Source organism: Salmo trutta, chromosome 25, assembly GCF_901001165.1.
Source record: "Salmo trutta chromosome 25, fSalTru1.1, whole genome shotgun sequence".
NCBI classification, from domain to species: Eukaryota; Metazoa; Chordata; class Actinopteri; order Salmoniformes; family Salmonidae; genus Salmo; species Salmo trutta.
In genome coordinates this window covers 23605099-23629117 of record NC_042981.1, presented here as the reverse complement: position 1 = coordinate 23629117, position 24019 = coordinate 23605099, and the positions used below count along the sequence as shown (strand labels likewise).

Here is a 24019-nt window from a genome sequence, read left to right as displayed (position 1 = left end):
CCTGGAATCCATTTCAATTAATATGTGTGCCTTTTTAAAAGTTAATTTGTGGAATTTCTTTCCTTCTTAGTGCGTTTGAGCCAATCAGTTGTGTTGTGACAAGGTAGGGGTGGTATACAGAAGAATATAGAGCCCTATTTGGTAAAAGGCCAAGTCCCTATTATGGCAAGAACAGCTCAAATAAGCAAAGAGAAACGACAGTCCATCATTAAATCAAATCAAATTTTATTGGTCACATACACGTGCTTAGCAGATGTTACTGTAATTAATAATATATACATATTTGGACGAGCAATGTCAGAGCGGCATGGACTAAGATACAGTAGAATAGTATAGAATACAGTATATACATATGAGATGAGTAATGCAAGATATGTAAACATTATCAAAGTGACTAGTGTTCCATTACTTAAAGTGGCCAGTGAAGTAACCAGTGGCCAGTGAAGTAACCAAGGTAATTATTGAAACACAGGGGGGAGTTGGAGTGCAGGTCAGGGGAAGCTTGGGCGGGTTGCTGGAAACCAGGTGCGGAGGCTGAGGCTGGAGCGAGATGGTTGAGACAGGGTAGGCAGGTCCGGAGGGGAATCCAAGGGAGTAGTAGAGTGGGGAATCCAGGACAGAGTAGCAGGATGATGAGACATGGGACTGGAGACAGGGACCAGAGTTAGAGCGGGCAGAACTGTAGCGGAGAGGAAAACAGCGTCAGGCAAGGAAAACAGGCACAACAGGATCTGAATAGTAACAAACGCCTAGAGACGTAGACTGACTGAGCAGAGATTACAATCAGGCAGCGTGGAAGTGGCAGGGCTGAGTATTTATAGAGGTCTTGATTATGGAACAGGTTGCAGCTGGTGGGGATCTGTTCTGACTCCAGCACACCTGTCTCCACTCACACAATCACACACACAGAGAGAGAGGGAACTGGGGGAGTGGCGGCAGGTCAAGGAGACACAGGAGGAGCAGTAGAGGGTGTTGCAGGAACAGATGTGACATTCCTGCGTTTGACCATCCCTGGACTCTGGAAATAATTATTTTCAAATTTAACTAGGCAAGTCAGTTAAGAACAAATTCTTATTTACAATGACAGCAGGTTAACTGCCTTGTTCAGGGGTAGAATGACAGATTTTTACCTTGTCAGCTCAGGGATTCGATCCGTAACCTTTCCGTTCCTGGCCCAACACTCTAACCACTAGGCTACCTGCCATCCCGTTGTATACAATCACTCCTTTCTCCTTGAAATGTTTGGCTGCGGTTCTGAGAAATTTCTCTCTATCCTTGTACCTCAGGAACCGAACGAGGAAAGGTTGTGGGTTCTGATCAGGGGATGGACGAGGGGCGCATGACCTGTGTGCCCGTTTGATAATCAGGAGTTATGTTTCACTATATTGGATAACTAAAATATATTGGTATCACTCCGCGATGGAGGGATACATCCGAGGTGAGGATTTACATATTTACTCCCGTATACACGTGTCACGGCTGGGGTCCGCCCCTATATATAGACCCCATGGCCGCGACACCCGTTCGCTTTCATTTTCTCAGCGAACGTCCGTATGGTTTGAAGTACAAGCTGGCAAATGTAATATCTTGCGTGGACGTATACTCACTGGGTCACATGGCCAGCCCCTTCTCTTGAGTGCTCTATCCGCTGCGTGCGGTTGATTTGTATCTTCCGCCTGTGGTTTTTTGTACTTGTGTTTCGTTAGCGTTACACTACGATTCCGTGTGCATCCATTAGTATGGTGGCTCTTGCTGCCACAAACTGTAATTTATCTTACTCAACTTGCCGACTGGCTTGTTCTATGTGCGTGTTGTGAAGTGCTTTAAAATGCTGCTCCCCATGCCATAGGCGCGGGTTTTGTGCTGATTACCCTGCAGGGTGAGAGTATCATGGTGGGCTTTCTACTACGTTGAGACATTAACCTGTTAGTGCTAGGGGGCAGTATTGACACGGCCGGATAAAAAACGTACCCGATTTAAGGCTAGTGCGAGGAGCGGGAACAGGCTGAGTTGGACTGGGCTGACGTACTGGAGGCCTGGTGCGTGGTGCTGGTACTGGATATACCGGGCCGTGGAGACGCACTGGCGGTCTCGATTGCACCTCCTGCACAACCCGTCCTGGCTGGATGGAACTAGTAGCCCTACACAAGTGAAGTGCTGGCACAGGGCGAACTGGGCTGTGCAGGGGCCTGATGGTTGCCATGCGTAGAGCGGGCGTAGGGTAGCCTGCACCTAGGAGGCACACCGGTGGCCAGATGCGCTGCGCAGGCATCCTCCTACCAGGCTGGATGCCCACTCTAGCACGGCATTTGCGAGGGGCTGGGATCACTCGCACCGGACTGTGCGTGCGTATGGACGAGATCGTGCACACTTCCGCATACCTCGGCGCTCTCCACTCCATACGATCCCCATAAAAAGCACGGGGAGCTGGCTTAGGTCCACTGCCTGGCCTAGCCAACCTACCCGTGTGCCCCCCCCAAAATAATTATTGGGGCTGCCTCTCCGGCTTCCTAGCCAGCCGTGTTCCCCGGTAGCGTTCCCGGTCCTCACCAGACTTCCTCCATGGGCCTTCTCCGTCCATAATCTCCTCCCACGTCCAAAACTCCCGATAGTCCATATAATTCTCCCGTTGCTCCTTACCCCGCTGCTTGGTCCTTGGTTGGTGGGAGATTCTGTCACGGTTGTTGTAGGGTTGAGACCAAGACGCAGCATGGAAATGTATACTCATCATCTTTATTAAACGGACAAAGAAGGGAAAACCAAAACAAACACGTATACAAAAAACCACAAACGAACTTGACAGTCTTGTCAGGCAACATACACAGCTAAACAAGAACAATCTCCCACAATCCCCAAAACAAACAAACTCCTAATTATAGGACCTTCAATCAGAGAAAACGATAACCAGCTGCCTCCAATTGAAGGTCCAACCCCAATTAACTAAACATAGAACTACAATGACTAGAAAGAACATAGAATTACACTAACAAAGAACAGTGCCCAAAACCCGGAATAATAAATCAAACACCCCACTAAACACACAACCACCCCGAACCACATAAAACAAATACCCCCTGCCACGCCCTGACCAAGCTACAATAACAAATAACCCCTCTTACTGGTCAGGACGTGACAGTGACCCTAGCGTGTTGATAGCCGTTGTCAAACCTGAGTTTTTGATTTAAGCCAGCTGAGATGGAGCAGCTGAATTCAGCCATTTTCAAGATAAATTGTGTTGTGAGGGAGTCATTGCCTTCTTTGATCACTTTGAGGATGTGAGCTAGCCTAGCTTCTTCCTGAGGTGTCATGGTGCCATCTTGGGTTTCCGAGGAGGCCATGGTCAGAAGTTCTTTCTCTGTTGTTTCTTGGTCTGTTTCGGTGCTTCCCTTGCTTTTTTTTGTCTGGTAGTCATATCACCAATCTTGGCTACAGTGTAGTAATAAGTATGGGTGTAGTTATCAAGTTTTAGGATGAGTTTGTAAAACATTTATCGGGAGTTTCTTCCTAGCTTCGTTGCATCATGTGACCCCCCGCTCATTAATGTCTTAATCGAAATTACGGATTGCCTGTTATCCACTCACTGCCAAAGGTAGGGAGGCTATAAAAACCTACAAAAGCTAAAAATGGAGATGTACAAAATATGGCATATGGGGTATATGCCATATTTTGTACATCTCAATTTTTAGCTTTTGTAGGTTTTTATAGCCTCCCTACCTTGGGCAGTGAGTTCGGATATGCAAAAAACACGTTTCCAACAGGACAAATATAAGCACCCACCAAATGATGCATTATTATATTGAATTATTATTATTATTATGTTATTACCCCTGAAGAAAGGATTATGACACAAGAGAAGAGGAACACCATTCACTGGAGACAGACATTGCATATAGAGCAAAAACACGTTAACACTTGTCAGGGAAAAATGACATACTTACCTGATTTGTTTGATATTAATAGTAAACGGTTATATATTTAACTAAGAGTAAGACTGACCTGCTAATGCTGAGTTTTATGGTGTCCACTCTAGCTTACTGCAGTTAGTCTGGGCATCTGGTTAAGGAAATTGGTTTTGCTAGGGATACCTTGAGCTGACAATGACTTGGTGATACAATTCTAAAAGCTGGCATTCTATAGACAAGATGTTTGTGTGTGACCCGAGATAGAGATGGCCTAGAAGAGTTTAGAACAATGTCTCATTGTCTCATCTTCCTGACATCTGAGAAACTAAGCCTGGTTGGAAGTAAAACAACATCCCGTGCAGATAACCAGGAGATGGACCAAGGTGGCTTATGGGAACGGTAGAAATGACTGACTGAGCATTTAGGGCCTATATAAGATCGCTGTTTTTTCATGATCAGTTAAGCTCTCGGCAACACAACCTAGAGTGTGCTGTCGACGGTTTCATTATTGCAATAATTAATCGATGTTGAATAAAGATGATTGTTTGAATAATTGTCCAAGTCTCTCTCAGTACTGAAATTTCCACTACACACTTTAAACCAACCCACAGGTTGAGTTAAGAACAGTAGTCCAGCAAGGTCTCACTGTCTAAGCCTTGTGGCAGCTCTTATTGAGAACTAATTCAGTTACAGGAAAATAACTCAGCAATGGCCACGCCACAGAATACACCAACACAAATGACAGAAATAAATGAAGCATTCATTAAATGCTATCTTCTGGTTTACAGTAAGTGTGTTACGGGCAGAGGCTGTTTATGTATTTCCGTTCAGAAGTGTTTGCGAGGCCTTTCTGATGCAGTCTAGTTAAAGGTTGTTTATTAGCCAGGTGAGGTCAGAGCTTGTAACTTGACCTCAAGACAAGTCAAAAGTCTTCATGTTTTACTATGTGGTGTTGAAGAGGTTTTAAAAAGAACTTGTTAAGAATAACTGGTAAAGAATTATATTCCATTTACTTTGAGAAGAATTCAAATGTTCATGTTAGAAGTGTCTCTCCATCTTGGCCTCAGGCCTGTTAAATGTTAGGCAAACGTCACCAAAGCGGGGTTGGGTCCCTTCTCTAAAGAGAGGATGTCAAGGTGTGCGCTACTGGTGGAGAAGTCAGGTGCAGGAGAGCAGAGAGTTGTGAACAGGCGCACACTTTATTTAGGCAGAGGCAATAAAACAGACAGACGCCACTGCGTCAAAACCTCCAGCCAAAGGTAAAAGTGCAAGGCGCGAAACAGTCACAAAAATGATCAAATGTTTTACAATAAACATCCTTCGTGGAAAAACCACGGAATAACAGGGGAAAACCCAGCCTGGCGCGTACACACGAAACACGTAACAAAAAACAATTTCACACAAAGACATGGGGGGGAACAGAGGAATAAATACATGCGGTGTGATTGGGAATGTAAACCAGGTGTGCAGGGACAAGACAAAACAAATGGAACAATGAAAAATGGAGCAGCGATGGCTAGAAAGCCGGTGACATCGACCGCCGAACGCCGCCCGAACAAGGAGAGGAGCTGACTTCAGCAGAAGTCATGACAGTACCCCCCCCTTGACGCGCGGCTCCAGCGGCGCGTCGACACTGGCCTCGGGGATGACCCGGAGGGCGAAGCGCAGGGCGATCTGGCCGGCAACGGTGGAACCCCCGCAGCAGTTCAGGATCCAACATATCCGCCACTGGAACCCAGCACCTCTCCTCTGGACCGCACCCCTCCCACTCCACGAGGTACTGAAGGCCCCCCGCCCGACGCCTTGAATCCAGGATGGAACGAACGGAGTATGCCGGGGCCCCCTCGATGTCCAGAGGGGGCGGAGGAACATCCCACACCTCAGATTCCTGGAGTGGACCAACCACCACCGGCCTGAGGAGAGACACATGGAACGAGGGGTTAATACGGTAATCTGGGGGAAGCTGTAACCTGTAAAACACCTCGTTCACTCTCCTCAGGACTTTGAATGGCTCCACAAACCGCGGGCCCAGCTTCCAGCAGGGCAGGCGGAGGGGCAGGTTTCAGGGTCGAGAGCCAGACCCGGTCCCCCGGTGCGAACACTGGGGCCTTACTGTGGTGACGGTCTGCGCCCACTTTCTGGCGCAGCACGGCGCGCTGAAGGTGGACATGGGCGGTGTCCCATGTTTCCTCCGCGCGCCGGAACCAGTCGTCCACCGCAGGAGCCTCGGTCTGACTCTAATGCCAAGGAGCCAGAACCGGCTGATACCCCAATACACACTGGAAGGGGGTGAGATTAGTGGAGGAGTGGCGGAGCAAGTTCTGGGCCATCTCTACCCAGCGCACGAACGCTACCCACTCCCCCGGCCCGTCCTGGCAATAGGACCTCAGAAACCTACCCACATCATGTTTACTCTCTCCACCTGCCCGTTACTCTCGGGGTGAAAACCTGAGGTAAGGCTGACCGAGACCCCCAGACGTTCCATGAACGCCTTCCAGACCCTCGACGTGAACTGGGGACCCCGATCAGACACTATATCCTCAGGCACCTCGTAGTGCCGGAAGACGTGTGTAAATAAGGCCACAGTCTGTAGGGCTGTAGGGAGACCGGGCAAAGGGAGGAGACGACAGGACTTAGAAAAACGATCCACAACAACCAGGATTGCGGTTGGAAGGGAGGAAGATCGGTCAGGAAATCTACCGACAGGTGCGACCACGGCCGTGGTGGAACGGGTGAGGGTTGTAACTTACCTCTGGGCAGGTGCCTAGGAGCCATGCACTGGGTTCACACCGAGCAGGAGGAAACATAAACCCTCATGTCCTTGGCCAAGGTAGGCCACTAGTACCTCCCGCTCAAACAGCGCACTATCCGACCGATGCCAGGATGACCAGAGGAGGGTGACGTGTGGGCAAAATAGATCAACTGGTCACGAACAGCAGACGGGACGTACAGACGCCCAGCGGGATACTGGACGGGAGTGGGCTCTGCACGTAACACCTGCTCAATGTCCGTGTCCAGCTCCCACACTACCGGCGCCACCAGGCAGGAGGCGGGGAGTATGGGAGTGGGATCCATGGGCCGCTCCTCTGTGTCGCACAGCCAGGACAATGCATCTGCTTTCACGTTCTGGGAGCCTGGTCTGTAGGAAAGGGTGAATACAAAATGGGTGAAAAACATGGCCCACCTTGCCTGGCGAGGGATCAGTCTCCTCGCTGCCCGGATGTTCTCCAGATTGCGGTGGTCAGTCCAGATGAGAAAAGGGTGTTTAGCCCCCTCAAGCCAATGTCTCCACACCTTCAAGGCCTTGACGACAGCCAACAGCTCCCGGTCCCCCACGTCATAGTTTCGCTCTGCCAGGCTGAGCTTCTTCGAGAAGAAGGCACAGGGGCGGAGCTTCGGTGGCGTACCCGAGCGCTGAGAGAGCACAGCTCCTATCCCAGCCTCGGACGCGTCCACCTCCACTATGAACGCCAAAGAGGGATCCGGATGGGCCAGCACGGGAGCCGAGGTAAGAAGAGCCCTCAGGTGACCAAAAGCCCTGTCCGCCTCAGCTGACCACTGCAAACGTACCAGTCCCCCCTTCAGCAGTGAGGTAATGGGAGCCGCTACCTGACCAATACCCCGGATAAATCTTCGGTAGTAGTTGGCAAACCCTACAAATCGCTGCACCTCCTTTACCGTGGTGGGAGTCGGCCAATTACGCACGGCTGAAATGCGGTCACTCTCCAGCTCCACCCCTGAGGTGGAAATGCGATACCCTAGGAAGGAGACGGACTGCTGGAAGAACAGGCATTTCTCAGCCCTGACGTACAGGTCATGCTCCAACAGGCGACCAAGCACCTTGCGCACCAGGGACACATGCTCGGCGCGTGTAGCGGAGTACATCAGAATGTCATCAATATACACCACTACACCCTGCCCATGCAGGTCCCTGAAAATCTAATCTACAAAGGCTTGGAAGACCGATGGCGCATTCATCAACCCATATGGCATGACTAGGTACTCATAGTGCCCTGAGGTGGTACTGAAAGCCGTCTTCCACTCGTCTCCCTCCCGGATACGCACCAGGTTGTAAGCGCTCCTGAGATCTAGTTTGGTGAAGAAGCGCGGCCCGTGCATTGACTCAATCGCTGTGGCTATGAGCGGTAGCGGGTAACTATACCTCACAGTGATCTGGTTCAGACCCCGATAGACAATACACGGGCGCAGACCTCCCTCTTGCTTATTCACAAAAAAGAAACTCGAGGAGGCGGATGAAGTGGAGGACCGAATGTACCCCTGACGCAGGGATTCGGAGACATATGTTTCCATAGCCTCCGTCTCCGCCTGTGAGAGGGGATACACGTGACTCCTGGGAAGTGCAGCGTCTACCAGGAGATTTATTGCACAATCGCCCCGTCGATGGGGTGGTAATTGAGTCACCTTCATTTTGGAGAAGGCGAGAGCCAAATCGGCATATTCAGGGGGAATGCGCACGGTGGAGACCTGGTCTGGACTTTCCACCGTAGTAGCACCAACGGAAACCCCTAAACACCTCCCCGAGCACTCTCGCGACCACCCCGTGAGAGCCCTCTGTGGCCAAGAAACAGTGGGGTCATGACAAGCTAACCAGGGTAGGCCTAGCGCCACGAGAAACCCAGGAGAGTCAATAAGGAAGAGACTACTTCTCTCCTTGTGACCCCCCTGCGTCATCATGCCCAGAGGAGCGGTGGCCTCCCTAATCAACCCTGACCCTAATGGTCGACTATCTAAGGCATGAACAGGGAAGGGCACAGCCACGGGAACAATGGGGATCCCTAGACTATGGGCGAACGATCTATCTATGAAATTCTCAGCCGCACCTGAATCGACGAGCGCCTTATGCTGGGAATGCGGGGAAAACTCAGGAAAAGTGACAAACACAAACATATGTGCAACAGAGGGCTCTGGGTGAGAATTGTGCCGGCTCACCTGGGGTGACGCCAGAGCGCCCTGCCTGCTGCCTTGATTCCCAGAGGAACCAACCCGGCACCGACCGGCAGTGTGACCTCTGCGGCCACAGATGGTGCACGAGCTGGAACCCCCTCCGGTCTCTCTGCGCACCGCCCCTCCCAGCTCCATAGGTATTGGAGAGGGGGTGCGGGGGGATGGAACCAACAGACCCCGATCTGATCGTCCGCGGGTAGCCAGCAGGTTATACAGCCGGATGGACAGGTCCACCAGCTGGTCGAACATGAGGGTGGTGTCTCTGCAGGCCAAATGCCTGACGGACGTCCTCGCGCAGACTGCAGCGATAATGGTCGATCAGGGCCCTGTCGTTCCATCCTGCGCCGGCAGCCAGGGTCCAAAACTCCAGGGCAAACTCCTGGGCGCTCCTCGTCCCCTGCCTCAGATGGAAGAGGCGTTCACCCGCCACTCTACTCTCGGGCGGGTGGTCGAAGATTGCCCGGAATTTCCTGGTGAACTCCTCAAACTGGTCCAACACCGCATCTCCCTCTCTCCACACAGCATTGACCCACTCCAGGGCTTTCCCGGTGAGGCACGAGACGAGGGCGGAGACCCTCTCACGGCCCGAAGGAGCCGGGTGGACGGTTGCCAGGTATAAGTCCAGCTGCAACAGGAACTCCTGGCAGTTCGCAGCCGTCCCATCGTATTCCTGGGGAAGGGAGAGACGAATCTCACTGGGACCAGTAGAAGGAGGGGCGCGTAGTGGAGACCCCGGTTGTGCTGGTGGAGGCGCTGGGAGAACTCCCTGTCTCTCCCAGCGGTCCATTGTCTGGACAAAGCGGTCCATGGCGGTGCCAAGATGGTGGAGCATTGCTGCGTGCTCCCGGACGCGCTCCTCCACCCCTATACCCGGGGTACCTGCTCCTGCTGACTTCATACGTTTTGTCCGGAATTCTGTAGGGGGTGCATACTGGCGGCAGAGAAGTCAGGCGCAGGAGAGCAAAAACTGATTTACAACGGCGCAGTTTAATAAATAAAACCACCGTTAAAAGAACAATAAATCAATGGGCAAACAAAACCCGTTACACACCAGCATAACGTGCACAAGCACTACAGTAAACAATTCCGGACAAGGACATGGGGGGGAACAGAGGGTAAATACACAACATGTAATGATGGAATTGAAACCAGGTGTGTGTGAAGACAAGACAAAACAAATGGAAAATGAAAAATGGATCAATGATGGCTAGAAGACCGGCGACGCCGACCGCCGAATACCGCACGAACAAGGAGAGGAAACAACTTCGCAGAAGTCGTGACAGAAACATTATATAAGGGTTATATAGAGATTCAATCAATGTGATGTGAGGGGAGATTCTCCATATAGTCAATAAAAGGTTGCCAAATTCTGTAAAATGTCTCTAACTTATTCCTCAAGCAGTAAGGGATTTTCTCCAGTGGGATACAACTATTGCAACTGGCAGGACGGAATCTGATTTCCATTTCAAGGCAATACATTTCTTGGCAATCGCTAGCAATATTTCTGTTAGCTTTATAGTATGGCTTTGCCTAAGATTGGAGTTAGTAAAGTTACCCAGTAGACAGACCTCCGGGTCTAAAGGGAATGCAACCCCGTGAATTGAGGATTTGGTATCGCATACCCCCTGCCAGAAACCGTGTCGTTTTGAACACTGCCAAGTGGAATGGAGGAATTTTCCTTCATCTGAGCCACATCTAAAACATAGGGAGGAGATATCAGGGTTGAACTTGTGCAGTCTAGATGGGGTGATATAGAGCTGACGGAGGAAATTAAACTGGATCAGTCTGTATCTGGAGTTCAATGTGAATGTAACACCATCCCTGCATAGGTCACTCCATAGACCCTCATCAAGATCAATACCCAGATCTTTTCCTATCTAAGTCGGGGTTTATCTAGCTCAGGCAGTGTTAGTCCTGACATAAGAGCATTGTAAACATGGGAAATGGTCTTGAACAGTGGTTGGTCTGCGTGGCAGAGTTGTTCAATAGGTGACATCTTAGGTAGGTTCCATTGTCCCTTGAGAGTCACCCTAATAAAGTTTCGTAGTTGTAGGTAGCTAAAGGAGTCCCTGTTAGGCAAGTGGTATTTCTGTTTCAGCTCCCTCCTCATAACAATGTTCCAGAAGAGTGATACCCTTATCAGACCATGGTCTAAAGTTACTATTCTGGAAAAACATAGGAATCAATCTATTGTTCCATAAAGGGGTTTTAGGGGAAAGGAATCCCTCTCGTCCGAACAGCTCATGCAGTTTGCACCATGCCAGGACAGAATGTATGATTAAAGGGTTGTCTGTGATGGTTTTTATATATTTTCTGTCCCATTTGTAAAACAATTCTGCCCCAGTGTCATCATTTACCTCAAACTTTTCAATGTTCAACCATGAGGGAGAGGGACCATTGTCAAACCTCTGAGCCAGAAACCTAGACTGTGCAGTCCAGTAGTACATTCTAAAATTGGGGAGGTTTAAGCCCCCTTGACCGTAATCAAGGGTCAGTTTATCCAGGCCAACCCTAGGGGTTTTGACGTGCCAGATAAACCATCTGGTCAGCTTGTCGAGAGAGGACAATAATGCTGCGGGCACAGGGATAGGAAGAGATTGAAACAAATATAGAAATCTGGGCAGGACATTAATTTTAATTACATTTATTCTACCCAGTAGAGTGAGAGGCAAGTCCATCCATTTACAAAGTTCACCCTCCACCTTTTGCAACAAGCTGGCCAGATTGAGTTTATATAGGTTGTTCAGGTTACCATCAACCATTATGCCCAAATATGTGAAGCCCATAGGCGACCATCTAAAAAGAAACTTGTGCTTGATGGTATGGTGGTCAAAGACAGACAACGGTAAGATTTCGCTTAAATCAAAATTGACCTTATATCCAGAGAAAGAACTATAACACTGTAGTAGGATCTGCAAGTGAGAGAGGGAATGTTCTGGGTTTGTTAAAATAAGATAAGGTCGTCTGCAAAGAGTGATAACTTATGGGTCTGGGGGCCCACCTCAAAGCCATGTATGTCAGGGCACGTTTTAATAGCCTCAGCCAACGGTTCGATGGCGAGGGCAAAGAGGTGGGGGCTAATTGGGCAAACTTGTCTGTTCCCCCTATAGAGAGGGAAAGAGGAGGAAATAATCCCATTGGTAGCAATCCTAGCTTTAGGAGATTTGTAGAGTGATTTTATCAAATTTACAAACACAGTACCTAAACCAAACTTTTCCAAGACGCGAAAGAGGTACCCTATCAAAGGCCTTTTCAGCGTCGAGGGAGACTGCGACACTAGGTATTTTGTTTTTGTTAGCAAGGTGAATTATATCAAAGAACCTTCTGAGATTATTGGAGGACAATCTATTAGTTATGAAGCCAGTCTGATCTGGGTTGACCAACAGGGGAAGACATAACTCCAGTCTCTTAGATAGCATCTTGGTGACCATTTTACAATCTGTGTTAAGGAGAGAGATTGGTGACCAGTTTACAATCTGTGTTAAGGAGAGAGATTGGTCTGTAGGAGGCGCACTTTAGCGGGTTTTTCTCTTTCTTGTGAATTACAGTAATCACTGCTTGAGAGAAAGACTCTGGAAAGCAGTTGTCTTCCCCGGCTTTTTTAAGTACCTCCATAAGGTAGGGGACCAACAGCTCCCTAAATTCTTTATAGAACTCTGGAGGGAAGCCATCCTCCCCAGGAGATTTATTAGAAGGTAAGGATTTAATGGCCTCCAACAATTCAGGAACTGAGAACTGTTCACTCAGGCGCTCTCTGTCTTCCTCTGACAGGCATGGGAGATTGAGAGTGGAGAGAAAGGAGTCGATCTCTGATAGATCATCACTTGATTGGGAAGTGTAGAGGTCTTCGTAGTATTTCTTAAAAGTATCATTAATTTCAGTAGGGTCGAAAGATAACCCATTAGTAAGAGTTTCTATAGCATTAATTGTCCTCTTACTTTCCTCTGCTTTCAGTTGCCATCCCAATACTTTGTGTGCTTTCTCTCCAAGCTTGTAATAACGCTGTTTTGATTTAGTAATAGCCCTCTCAGCTTGATATGTGATCAGAATATTATATTTCAGTTTTTTATTTACCAAAAGCCTGTATAGATCTTTAGTCGGGCCTCTTTGGTAGGTTCTCTCTAGCTCCGAGATTTCAGATTCAAGGACATTCAGTTCCGCACCGTGTTTTCTCTTCAGCCCTTTAGTATAGGAAATTATCTGTCCCCTCAGATAGGCTTTCAATGTGTCCCAAAGAATGAAACTGTCAGGAGCGGAGGGTTTGATTGTCAAAGTAAAAATATTGATCTGCTCTTTGATGAATGCACAAAATTCAGGTTGCTTCAGGAATGCAGAATTTAGTCTCCATCTATATGCTCCATTTACCTTGGTAGGGATGGAGATTGATAATACCAGAGGAGAATGGTCACTAAGCAATCTGGGGAGATACTCAATATCTAACACTCTATGAAACAGTTGGATCGATAGTAAAAAGTTATCTATGCGTGTGTGTGTGTGTTGTGTGGGTGTGAATAAAAAGAGTAGTCCCTATCCTGTGGGTGCAACTGTCTCCAGATGTCTAGCAAATTAAGATCTTTCATGAATAACATGGTGAGCTTGACGGCTTTGGTAAGAAGTGAGGGTTTATCAGAGGACCTATCAAGAACTGTATCTAAACAAAAATTAAAATCTCCTCCAACCACTAGCCATCCTGGTGGTGCTTGAGCAACCTGAAGGAAGACATTCTGAATAAACATATGGTCATCGAAGTAAGGAGCATAAATATTCAACAGGGTCCAAGACTCTGAAAACATATGCCCCTGCACCAAAACAAACCTGCCCGAGGGATCAGAGATGGTGTTGTTGACGCAGAAGGGGATGTGTCTACTTATGAAAATTGCAGTTCCTCTTGCTTTGGAGTTAAAAGAAGATGCAAAACTTGTCCTACCCATTCCCTCTTCAATTTCTTGTGTTCACTGGCTGTAAGATGTGTTTCTTGTAAAAACACAATGTCAGCCTTTCATTTCTTAAGGTATGTATAGACTCTTTTCCTCTTAATCGGGCTGTTAAGACCTTTTACGTTGAATGGGACATATTTTAGTGGATTAAGCATAGGTTGGGTTTCAAATATGTAACCGAATGGAAATCTCTCAAATGTAAATAGTCAGGAAATGTTTCAACTTTAGTTTGAACACTGAAGTGACCTATGTGTCTCTTTAGGAAGGAAACAACAATAAACATAGAAAAATAAAAAAAACAGAAACCCCACCCCGATTGTCAGACTAAAACCACAATCCCAACAATCAAACATGAATACACTTGTAGAGATACGTTGATGCTCGCTTTCCATCTTGCTCTTACTAGCTAAACCTTGGCGTAAACTAAAACCTATGAGCTCTCTAAATTGAAAACAAACGTTGTGAACAGACATTTATGGCTGAATATTTATTGCTCACGGTAAGGGCTGCTTGAGTCTCTTTTCAGGAGAGGAGAAACATAAATGGGGGGGAAAGCAGTGGGCCTAAGCCCACTAATTTGCTTCGCCCAGTGGATATTGACTATACTAAAATATACTCTCCTGTAAATGTAATAGAACTCACCCCGGGGAAAAAACAGTTAGTTGAAAATGTACAAATCAATTATAGCGACCGGATAGCGGGGGAAACGGATCCAAATTCCAAGAAGATATCAGCAGTTCAGTCCCAGGACAGCACGGATAAGAAAAAACAAACAAACTGCATCTTATCCCTCAGAGAGACCATCCTGGTTCAGACGCGGTTCAGTTCTTTGAGAAAAGTGAACACTTCTCCCGGTGTGTTGAAGAGATGGCTTCGGCCTTTGTACTGAACTTTCATCTGCGCAGGGTGGATGAGGTAGCCGGTGATGTTATTCTCCTTCAGTGCTTTGGCGGCAGGTCTGAACTGCTTGCGACGTCTGGCGAGATCCGCGCTCATATCCGGGAAAAGGCTGACCCTCTTGCCATCGATGGTGATGTCCCCTTTGACTCTTGCGAGTTTCAGTATCTTCTCTCTGTCCTGGAAACGGAGGAACCTGATCAGGACGGCCCGTAGGGGCTCATCTGGCCGGTGTTTCGGCGCTGATGTTCTGTGGGCGCGTTCGATTTCCAACGGCTTGGTGAAGTTGATTATGCCTAAGACATCAGGGATCCATTGAGTTAAGAAACGGACCGGGTCACGGTCCTCGCTGTCCTCTTTCAATCCCACCACACGGATATTACTACGTCTGCTCTGGTTCTCCATCTGGTCTACCTTGTTTTTGAGGTAGGCATTGTCCTTCTGCAGTTGTATCAGAACCTGGTCATGTCGAGTGATGGTATCTTCAACTGTGCTAATGCGCAACTCAGCCTCAGTCATTCTCAAAAGGAGATCATTCATGGAGGATTTCAGGTCGTCAATGGAAGAATGGAGTTCATCCGATTTCTTGTCAATTTTCAGAGAAAGACCTTTGTTACCATCCTGAATTTCCCGAAGGAGAGTAGCCAGCGAGCCTGCCGAGAGCAACAGTCTGGAACTGTCGTCTGAGTTATGAGGGCTAATGCTAATCTTGCTAGCTGTAGCGTTATCGATATCTTGGGAATCAACAACGTTTTGGTCGTCCTTCTTGCCTCTTGGTCGGAGGTCCATGGCTCTTTGGGAAGGTAAGTATTTGACAATTTATCAGCTGATGTTAGAATATTGTTTCAACCTTGTTATTTAGGTAATAATGGAATAACTTTGAAGAGCTCGGTTTGTCAATGTCTGCTCAGCTCCGCGGCATCACGTGCTCCCCGTAAAGATATAATTTAATCGTATTATTATATGTAGCAGACAGCGATAGGTAAGAAGAAGCCTACATTACCAAACCATAAAGTAAAATTTAACATCCATATATGGCCAGCAACAGTATGTAAACGTTAACATTGATTTATCCTGCAATAGATGTTGTTCAATTGGTAACATACATGTTTGTCTTCTTTTAATGCGTTTTAAGTGGAAAGTAATCTAAACGTAACAGAATGTAATCAGATTACGTTGCTGAGTTTGGGTAATCCAAAAGTTACATTACTGATTACAAGTTTGGACAGGTAACTAGTAATTGTTACAGATTACATTTATAAAGTAACCTACCCAACCCTGCCTGTACTGACTTCGCCTTCTGGATGATAACGGGGTGAACAGGCCTTGGCTCGGGTAGTTGATGTCCTTGATGACCTTTTTGGCCTTCCTGTGACATTGGGTGCTGTAGGTGTCATGGAGGGCAGGAAGTGTGCCCCCGGGGAAGCGTTGGGCAGACCGTACCACCCTCTGAAGAGCCCTGCGGTTGCGGGCGGTGCAGTTGCCATACCAGGCGGTGACACAGCCCGACACAATTGTGTATCTGTAAAAGTTTCTCAGGGTCATAGGGGTCAAGCTGAATTTTTTCAGCCTCCTGAGGTTGAAGATGCGCTGTTGCTCCTTCTTCACCACACTGTCTGTCTGGGTGGACCACAGATGCCAAGCTTATGGTTATGTTGCAGCAGTGTGTAGGAGGGGATTCTTAGATGTGATAAGTGTGCAGGAGGGCATGTGACAAAGGAATGTGTAGTATTGGTGAAAGAAGCGGTATGTGTTGCTGGGGATCAGATGTGTCCGGAGCGAGAGAGGCAGGTTGAAGTTGCCAGAGTCAGTGAAGAAAGTAAAGGAAGACGGATCATGTGTGAGGGATCCTAAGAGGCTCCCGGTGAGTAGTAGACTTTTGCCAGCACAGTGATAGGTCTACGCATGAAATGTGCTTCAGTAAGGTTGGCTTTTTAGCGTTCATTGTCATGGTTATCAACAGTACATTTTTTACATTTTTGTCATTTAGCAGACGCTCTTATCCAGAGCGACTTACAGTAGTGATTGCATACATTTCATACATTTTTTTCTGTGCTGGCCACCCGTGGGAATCGAACCCACAACCCTGGCGTTGCAAACACCATGCTCTACCAACTGAGCTACAGAGAAGGCCGATACCACAGGAATGGAACATATGTCACAGAAAATAGGAGTAAGTCACAGAAAATAAGAGTTGTGGTGGCAGCTGCAGAGAAGGACTTGGGATTACGAGATTTACATTTACATGTACAATTTAGTAATTTAGCAGACAATCTTATCCAGAGTGACTTATAGTTAGACTGCAGAAGAGTTACAGGGTGTGTTGAATGGTAGTGTCCCATCCTCCCAGGTTGTGGGCCTGGTGTAGGATCAGATAGGGTAAAAATAGTGAAATGAGGGGTTGGTTTTTAACGAGTGTAGGGTTAGGTGGCAGGGTAAGTTTTTCCTTTTCCCTTTTGCCATTTTTGTATTACAAAGTATAATGGATTTATGGGTCAATATCACTAAAAGTGTTATTTTTTGTCCTCAAGATAAATCATTAAAAAGTGTATATAAACAATATACACTAGATCAAATTTCAAAAGGATCCTTATGTGTGTATGCCTTCATGATAATAGAAGCATAATGACGTAGACTTCAAACTATTTCAGTGGAAGGAGGCAATGTTTCAATGTCCCAAGTGCTGCTCAATCAACTTCAACGAGAATAATTAGGAATAAAATTATACATTTAAAAAAATAAAAAATCATTAAATGTTATATTTTTATGTTAAATCATGCACTTTTTTTTAAAAGAATATTGACTATTTTCTGTACGTCCTCAAAGTTGTTGTCCACCCTGTACCATTGTGGTTACTGTCATTTTAAGAAATATCTATTTTCTACAATGACATCACAAACAGGAAATAATGTCACTTCCTTGGCGGGAAAACAACTGTAGGTAACCAGGTGAGTATCTAGATTTCATACTATTACATTTTCATCATTATACTGTATGTTGGTGATGTGATGTGGGAAAGCATAACATGTCCACCCTGTTAAGCAAAAATACAAAAGACGTTAATCGAATTTCATAATTTCAAAATATATTTGTCAGACAATGCAAATTCCTTTTCAAGTGGCAGCCATTTATCCTAGCTTCATCACATCACTTGGAGCATAGTTGCTAATTTTAGCTCAAAATGTCCACCCTGTTATTGTCCACCCTGTTATCCGTGTACACGTAACAGGGTGGACATGCACTCAACTGGGTGGACAAATGGATATCTTGCAGTAATGTATTTCAAAATTTGTTTTTGTTCATAAATTGTGTTACATAATTACAGTATATATAAGAATAAATAAATATCCATTAAATCAGGTCTTTCTGAAGGAATGGCACCTCCTCTTAGTGCAGCTGAAAGACGGCGGCAATACAGAGAACGACGTAATGCTGACTCAGAAAGAAGGAGAGAGTATCTAGAGAAAGAGAGGGAGAAATGGAGGAAAGATAAAGAGACAGGGAAGAAGAAGGCAATAGCTGAACTCAGTGACAGAGTGCAGTCTGCAGAAAGGAAGAAATGGAGAGATTCAAAAAGGATACTCAGAGCCAGGGCCAAGGCTAGTGCGTTGCTGCAGTCGGCAGAGGTAACCCTCCTTCCTCCCCATACACACATACACACATTTTTCTTGTACAGTAGCTGGTTGAGTATTGAAATGTATAAGGTGTTCGTTACTCTTTATATCTTATCATATGCTATCTCTTCTCACCTCAGATGCCTGCCTTAGATGCCATTAAAGGAACTATGAAGATTCATCAGGTTATCAGTGTCTCACCAGGCCAGAATAGTGGCATGTTGGACTGTCCTTGTTTTCAGCTCAAAGAGGCAACTCTGGGTGACCCTGCAGCATCTAACCAGCTCCCTGCATCTCATGACAAGGCTGACACCACATAGCGACCTGGCACCATTGAACTTAATCACGTAGGGGAGTGGTGTGTTGTCATTTATGACCATGAAGGATACCCTGGCATCATCATGGATGTAGACGAACATGACATTAAGGTGAAGTGCATGCACTGCAATGTCGTCAACAAATTCCAAAGGAAGATATTTGTTGGTATTCTGATGGACAGATAATTTGTCTGATGCCAGAGCCACAGACTGTTAATAAACAGTCTTTGCAGATGGAAAAATCCACCTGGAAGTATGTGGAAGAGCATTTGGGGTGAAAGGGGGGAGAGATAGAAAGAGGGAGAGCGAGAGAGGGGGAGAGGAAGAGAGGGACAGGAATGTGTTTTAATGCAAATTCCAATGATTTTGTACCGGCAATGTATTTTTGTGTTGTTGTTTTTCACAATGAATATGTAACTAAACAGCAGTTCCCATGTTGTTACTATATGTATTACTATGTAGATGTCTATTCAGTTTTCAGTATTCAGTGTTTAATTTATGTTCTGTCCCTGCTATACCTTGGTCCACCCTGTTATCTTGGCATCTTTTTCAAATAAATTCAGTTACATTATCAAATATCCAGAATTTGTGTAATGTATTTTAAAGAGTAAGACACGACCAACGCCACACAATTATAAACTTGGATAAAATATAATTAATACCTGTCTCAATTCAGAAAGATAAGGTGCAAATTAGATGAAGTTCTGTATAAAACCACCCATTGTATACAATATCTGTCATTTCTTTATAATTTGACCAGAACAAATGGACAGGGTTGACAAGGGGACACAATAGCTTTATGAAATGTAAATATTATTAAAATAGTCCAATGAAAGTAATTAAAGACAATTAAGTGCATGTCCGTAACAGGGTGGCCATATCATATGGCTGATTCACTGAAAATGTGTTTAGAATTATCTAACTCTAGAATTATCTAAGTGCTGGAGCTTGGCCAACATGTTTTTCTACAAGTCTAATATTTTCTTTTTATAGTAAAACATAAAAGGAATACAAATTCTGAAATAAACATTTAAAATGTTGCATGGTCCAAATGGTACTGTTTTGTGATAGTGACACTTATTCTCCAGTCCAGTTGGTGGCGGTAATGTAACGTTAATATTGGATGTCAACTGCCGTTCTTCACCACTGAAGAAGACCAAGTAGGTGAGCCCTATTTGACAAGTTTTTCAGGTTCATAAAGTGTGCTTTTCGGGTGTAACTTTTTTTAATGAATGCCACAGCACATGCTGCTGATTATAGCAAGACGTAGCTACTGTTTTGGTTCTGTCTTGCTGCTAGCTATGTACATAGCTCATACAAGCCAAGCTAACTAGTTAGCGCATATGCTTATCCAACTGTGACGATTACATTTTATGTATGATTTGGATAGCTAGCTAGCTATATCAATTAGCATGCTCACCATAGCTGTCAGCCTTATTGGTCACTGTTAGTTCTCTCCATTCAACACCTCCAAACTGAGACTGGTGATCCTGGAAGACTATGACCTGGCCAGTGAATGGGCAGCCAAATACATCCGCAACAGAATCATCCAGTTCAAGCCCAGATACTTCACCTTGGGATTACTCACAGGTAAACTTTGGTTGATTTACAGATAAAAGAAGTGTATCTGGTAACTACTGTAAATTGCCAGGTACTTAATGTTAGTTTGTAGGTATGTAGCTAAGTATAATCTATGTCCCCTTATTTTAGGAAGCACTCCTTTTGGGTTTTACAAAAAGTTGATAGAGTAATAATATGAGAAGACCTTCAACATGGATGAGTATGTGGGTGAGTTTGAGCTTACACGTACAAATTACACTCGAAACCACAGATACAGAACCAGATGTTCTTAGCCCAAGCCAAAACCTTAGTAACAGTGAAGGGTAAATTATTAAACTGACGCTGTATGTTGTTGGGGTGTAATAGAAGTAGGGATGTAGAATCAGTGGTGTAGCCTTGCAGGAAGAAAGAATATGCCCACTCTGCTCATTTAGGACCTGAGGAAGTGGGAGGTGGCTCTGGCCACTCCTGGGAATTTAGTTGACCCAGCTAGATTTCAATAGCAGAATGATGAAACCAGCATTTTGTTTTTAAAAGCAATAATGCTAATCAAACTAACTACAAAATAAGCAAGTTATGATTCCTTCCTCATCTTGCTAATTTGTAAGGTGCAGGCAATTCAGTGGAAACATTATCCACCCTGCCCACTAATTCATCTTCTTGAATATGCCTTTTTAGTTCCTTTCGATAGGGAATTATTAGTAAATGTTCTATAACCTGTCTGTCTTATCAAAGTGTATTTGTTGTATGCACAGGAATCCTCTCAAACAGCTTTAACAATTATTCAATAACAAATAAGTAAGAAAAGAACACTCCATATAATGTTTTAAAATCACTTATTCACCACAGGCCTCCCCCGGGCCCACCCGGCAATGTCACCGACCTAGAAGCAGAGTGTGAGGCCTTTGAGAAGAAGATTGCCCAGGCTGGGGGAATCGACCTGTTTGTAGGAGGTCCGTTTTTATATTTACATACATGCTTGTGACGTAAATTGGTTTTAATGTGTTTTAACACCTCGAATACAGCATAAACATTCTAAGTCGACCCGCAGTGTGTTTGATTACATTTGGGACCAAAGTCTCAAGGGCTACCTGTCCTTTATGTTAATGCAACTGGCCCCTGGTCATTTATCAATTTGTCAATGGTCTGTGTTTATTAAAGGAGCCCAAGAGCTTAAGGAAGTGAGTAATTCTCTCTCTGTGTGTTGTACTCAAGGAATCGGACCGGACGGTCACATTGCTTTCAATGAGCCAGGCTCCAGTCTCGTCTACAGGACCCGAGTGAAGACCCTGTCGAAGGTCCCCACCATGGCCTTGACCGTGGGTGTGGGGACAGTCATGGATGCTCGAGCGGTAAAGAAGAGGTCTTAACATTATATTCCTTTATCCATTTGTCTATCATCTATTTTCATAACACAGACATTGTTACATTATGTCGACACAAAATAACTTCATTCACCTAGTAGTAGTTTTCTTTAGAAATGATGACTTTTGCAATTGTAGAGATGTAGTGTTGAATGATTTTTTAAAATGTTTCCTTGATAATGATATTGAATTGATTGTGTTTGTTTCAGGCCTTTGCCCTGTACAAAGCCATAGAGGAGGGTGTTAACCGCATGTGGACCGTCTCGGCCTTCCAGCAACACCTGCACACCATCTTTGTGTGTGACGAGGATGCCACACTGGAGCTCAGAGTCAAAACGGTCAAGTACTTCAAAGGTGAGCATGAGATAGGATGGGGTTTAGGATTACTATAAAGGAAATTGGTTACAACAAATGATGGTGCACTTCATTTGATACTGGACAGTGGTAAGTATTACCCACTTAACATGTTTCCCATGAATTGTTCATTTCCTTCCAGGTTTGATGCATGTTCACAACCGACTGGTGGACCCAGTACTCAGCATAAATGACCAATAATGGAGAATGGAGCCAAGTCAGAATTCCAGACCTCCAAATGGTGAATGGGCCTAGAGTTGTTGGTAGGCTACAGTCAGCAAAACAAAGTGCCAGGGAGATTGTCAGCACTTTAGTTGAAGGGCTATGGTTTGTCTACCATAACAACTACCCAAGCAGTAAAGTACATGAGACTTGCTGGCATTCATAACCCTTTATTCCATAGACATTAACTGTCATAGGCTGTTTTTCAGCGTGTTTACATTCAATTACGGTACTATGAAGGCTAACTTTAAATACCCCTTCAACTGATATGTTAAAGATGCCATGAATTCGCATACACCACTGTTACCGATATATTATGAGGTCAGACTCTTTGCCGTATTAGTCTCAAACATTTGTTGGGTTACAGCAGTGTCAAGGGAATTTGTTCATCACATTCTAGCATCCAACCACTCAGCTACAACTCAAGGATTTGTCTTCAAGCTATAACACTTCTCGACTCATCTGCTTTCTTCCATCAGATGGGGTGGAGGAAAGCAAAATGCTTAGACCAGCTCAGATGAAAAAAGGAGTTGTGTTATCAAGTAAAGCCACTTTGGGTTATAGAGACTTGTCACTTGGAGCCATTTAGACAGCATATGCTTCAATTGGCATTTAACAGGGAAACATACAACTCTCTCTTTTCACTGACATTCTATGTCACTTGTAGCTTTGAACATTCCATAGATTTGTTAACATAGCAGTCAGTTATACTTGCCAAGTCACCACCGCATTGATATACATTTCATTATACTGTATTTTGTTTTCCTATCCGGAATGTAATTCTTGGCCATATTCAATGTAAAGTGTTTGTCATGGCGTAATGTTGACTTTTCAAACATCTTCAGTTGTTTCTTTGACTTTTTCCTTTTTTTGTGGTTTGGTAGAACAGTATGTTTTCATTTTATTGTAAGTACATTTATTGTAAGTTACTGAGTACCTTTTAGAAATAGATTTTGCACATACTCTACTGTAACTCTCATCAATTGTTTAGTTTTATTGTGTCAATAAAGATGATTCTTGTTAAATGTCATTTTTGTTTTTCAAAGTTGTATACTCAGGAGTCAGATATAGGGGAAAATTACTGCCACTATGTCTAGGGGCAGTGTATAGTCTAGTACAAATACTGAGTTTACATTCAGGCAAATAATGTAGTTTAACTTCAATCCATGAAATACAGGAATGAAGGCAACACTGAGTGAAATATACATTTCTAGTCCCACTGTTGTACACAAGGTGTCACACTCCGCTAAGATACAAAATCAGAGAAATCAGTACCAATTGATGAGGAATAGTATACCCTTTTTTTCACACCATCTGAACTGTATGTACTGTACTGGCTCAGATATTTTCACATTGTCATTCACAGCATGGTTCCAGAAACTATAGTGGACACGCAATCAAGCAAAAACAGTATGGCTTGGTTTGGTAGACATTTTCTAAAGCTTTTCTTCACTTTGAAAGTGTGGAGTTGGTTGTGTGTAGATCTTTGTTTTTAGATGATGCTGTCTTTCTACACAGCTGTATAGTGGTCTGCATTAGTTCTAGCCAAGTGATTCTTATTACCAAGGCATCTGCTAGCAAAACAAAACGCTTCATCCATGGTGTTGTTTGAATCTTAGAAACCTGCCGCCTCTAGCATAAATTAACCAGATTCTCTCCCTCTGCCAACATTTTCAGAACTGTAACGCTACCAAACAGATTCCAAGCCCAGGTTGATATTTCCAGTTTTCTGATTGACAGAATCATTAACATTGCTATGGCTGATCTGATCGAATCTGGCCCTGTGCAAAACACTTGTTTAAAAACAAAAATAATTATGCAAATCAAAATCATAGTCCGCATTAAAGTTGTAAACTAGCTCTGTGGTAACTTTCACTTATGTAATTC

At 45.1% G+C, this 24019-nt stretch overlaps 2 protein-coding genes across 6 annotated transcripts; one reads left to right on the top strand and one right to left on the bottom strand.

Annotated features, from left to right (window-relative positions):
- Positions 1-316: 316 nt before the first annotated feature.
- On the bottom strand, positions 317-15925 carry LOC115162187 (uncharacterized). The gene is made up of 2 exons (XM_029713248.1): positions 14447-15925; positions 317-679 (listed from the first exon to the last, which is right to left on the bottom strand). Exon 1 carries the CDS (start codon positions 15488-15490, stop codon positions 14615-14617), a length of 876 nt encoding a protein of 291 aa, XP_029569108.1. The 5' UTR covers positions 15491-15925; the 3' UTR covers positions 317-679; positions 14447-14614.
- Positions 15403-23162, top strand: LOC115162188 (glucosamine-6-phosphate isomerase 2). Of its 5 annotated transcripts, XM_029713251.1 has the most exons (9): positions 15425-15504; positions 17604-17649; positions 18062-18327; positions 18456-19796; positions 20084-20222; positions 21042-21145; positions 21408-21544; positions 21766-21910; positions 22053-23162. In XM_029713251.1, the coding sequence occupies exons 5-9, from the start codon at positions 20149-20151 to the stop codon at positions 22109-22111; spliced, it is 519 nt and encodes a 172-aa protein (XP_029569111.1). In that variant the 5' UTR covers positions 15425-15504; positions 17604-17649; positions 18062-18327; positions 18456-19796; positions 20084-20148; the 3' UTR covers positions 22112-23162. The 5 variants fall into 5 exon arrangements, with proteins under 5 accessions (XP_029569112.1, XP_029569111.1, XP_029569109.1 ...); XM_029713249.1 differs by having other exon boundaries at positions 18456-20222; XM_029713250.1 differs by having other exon boundaries at positions 15452-15504; positions 17642-17649; positions 18456-20222.
- Positions 23163-24019: the final 857 nt, after the last annotated feature.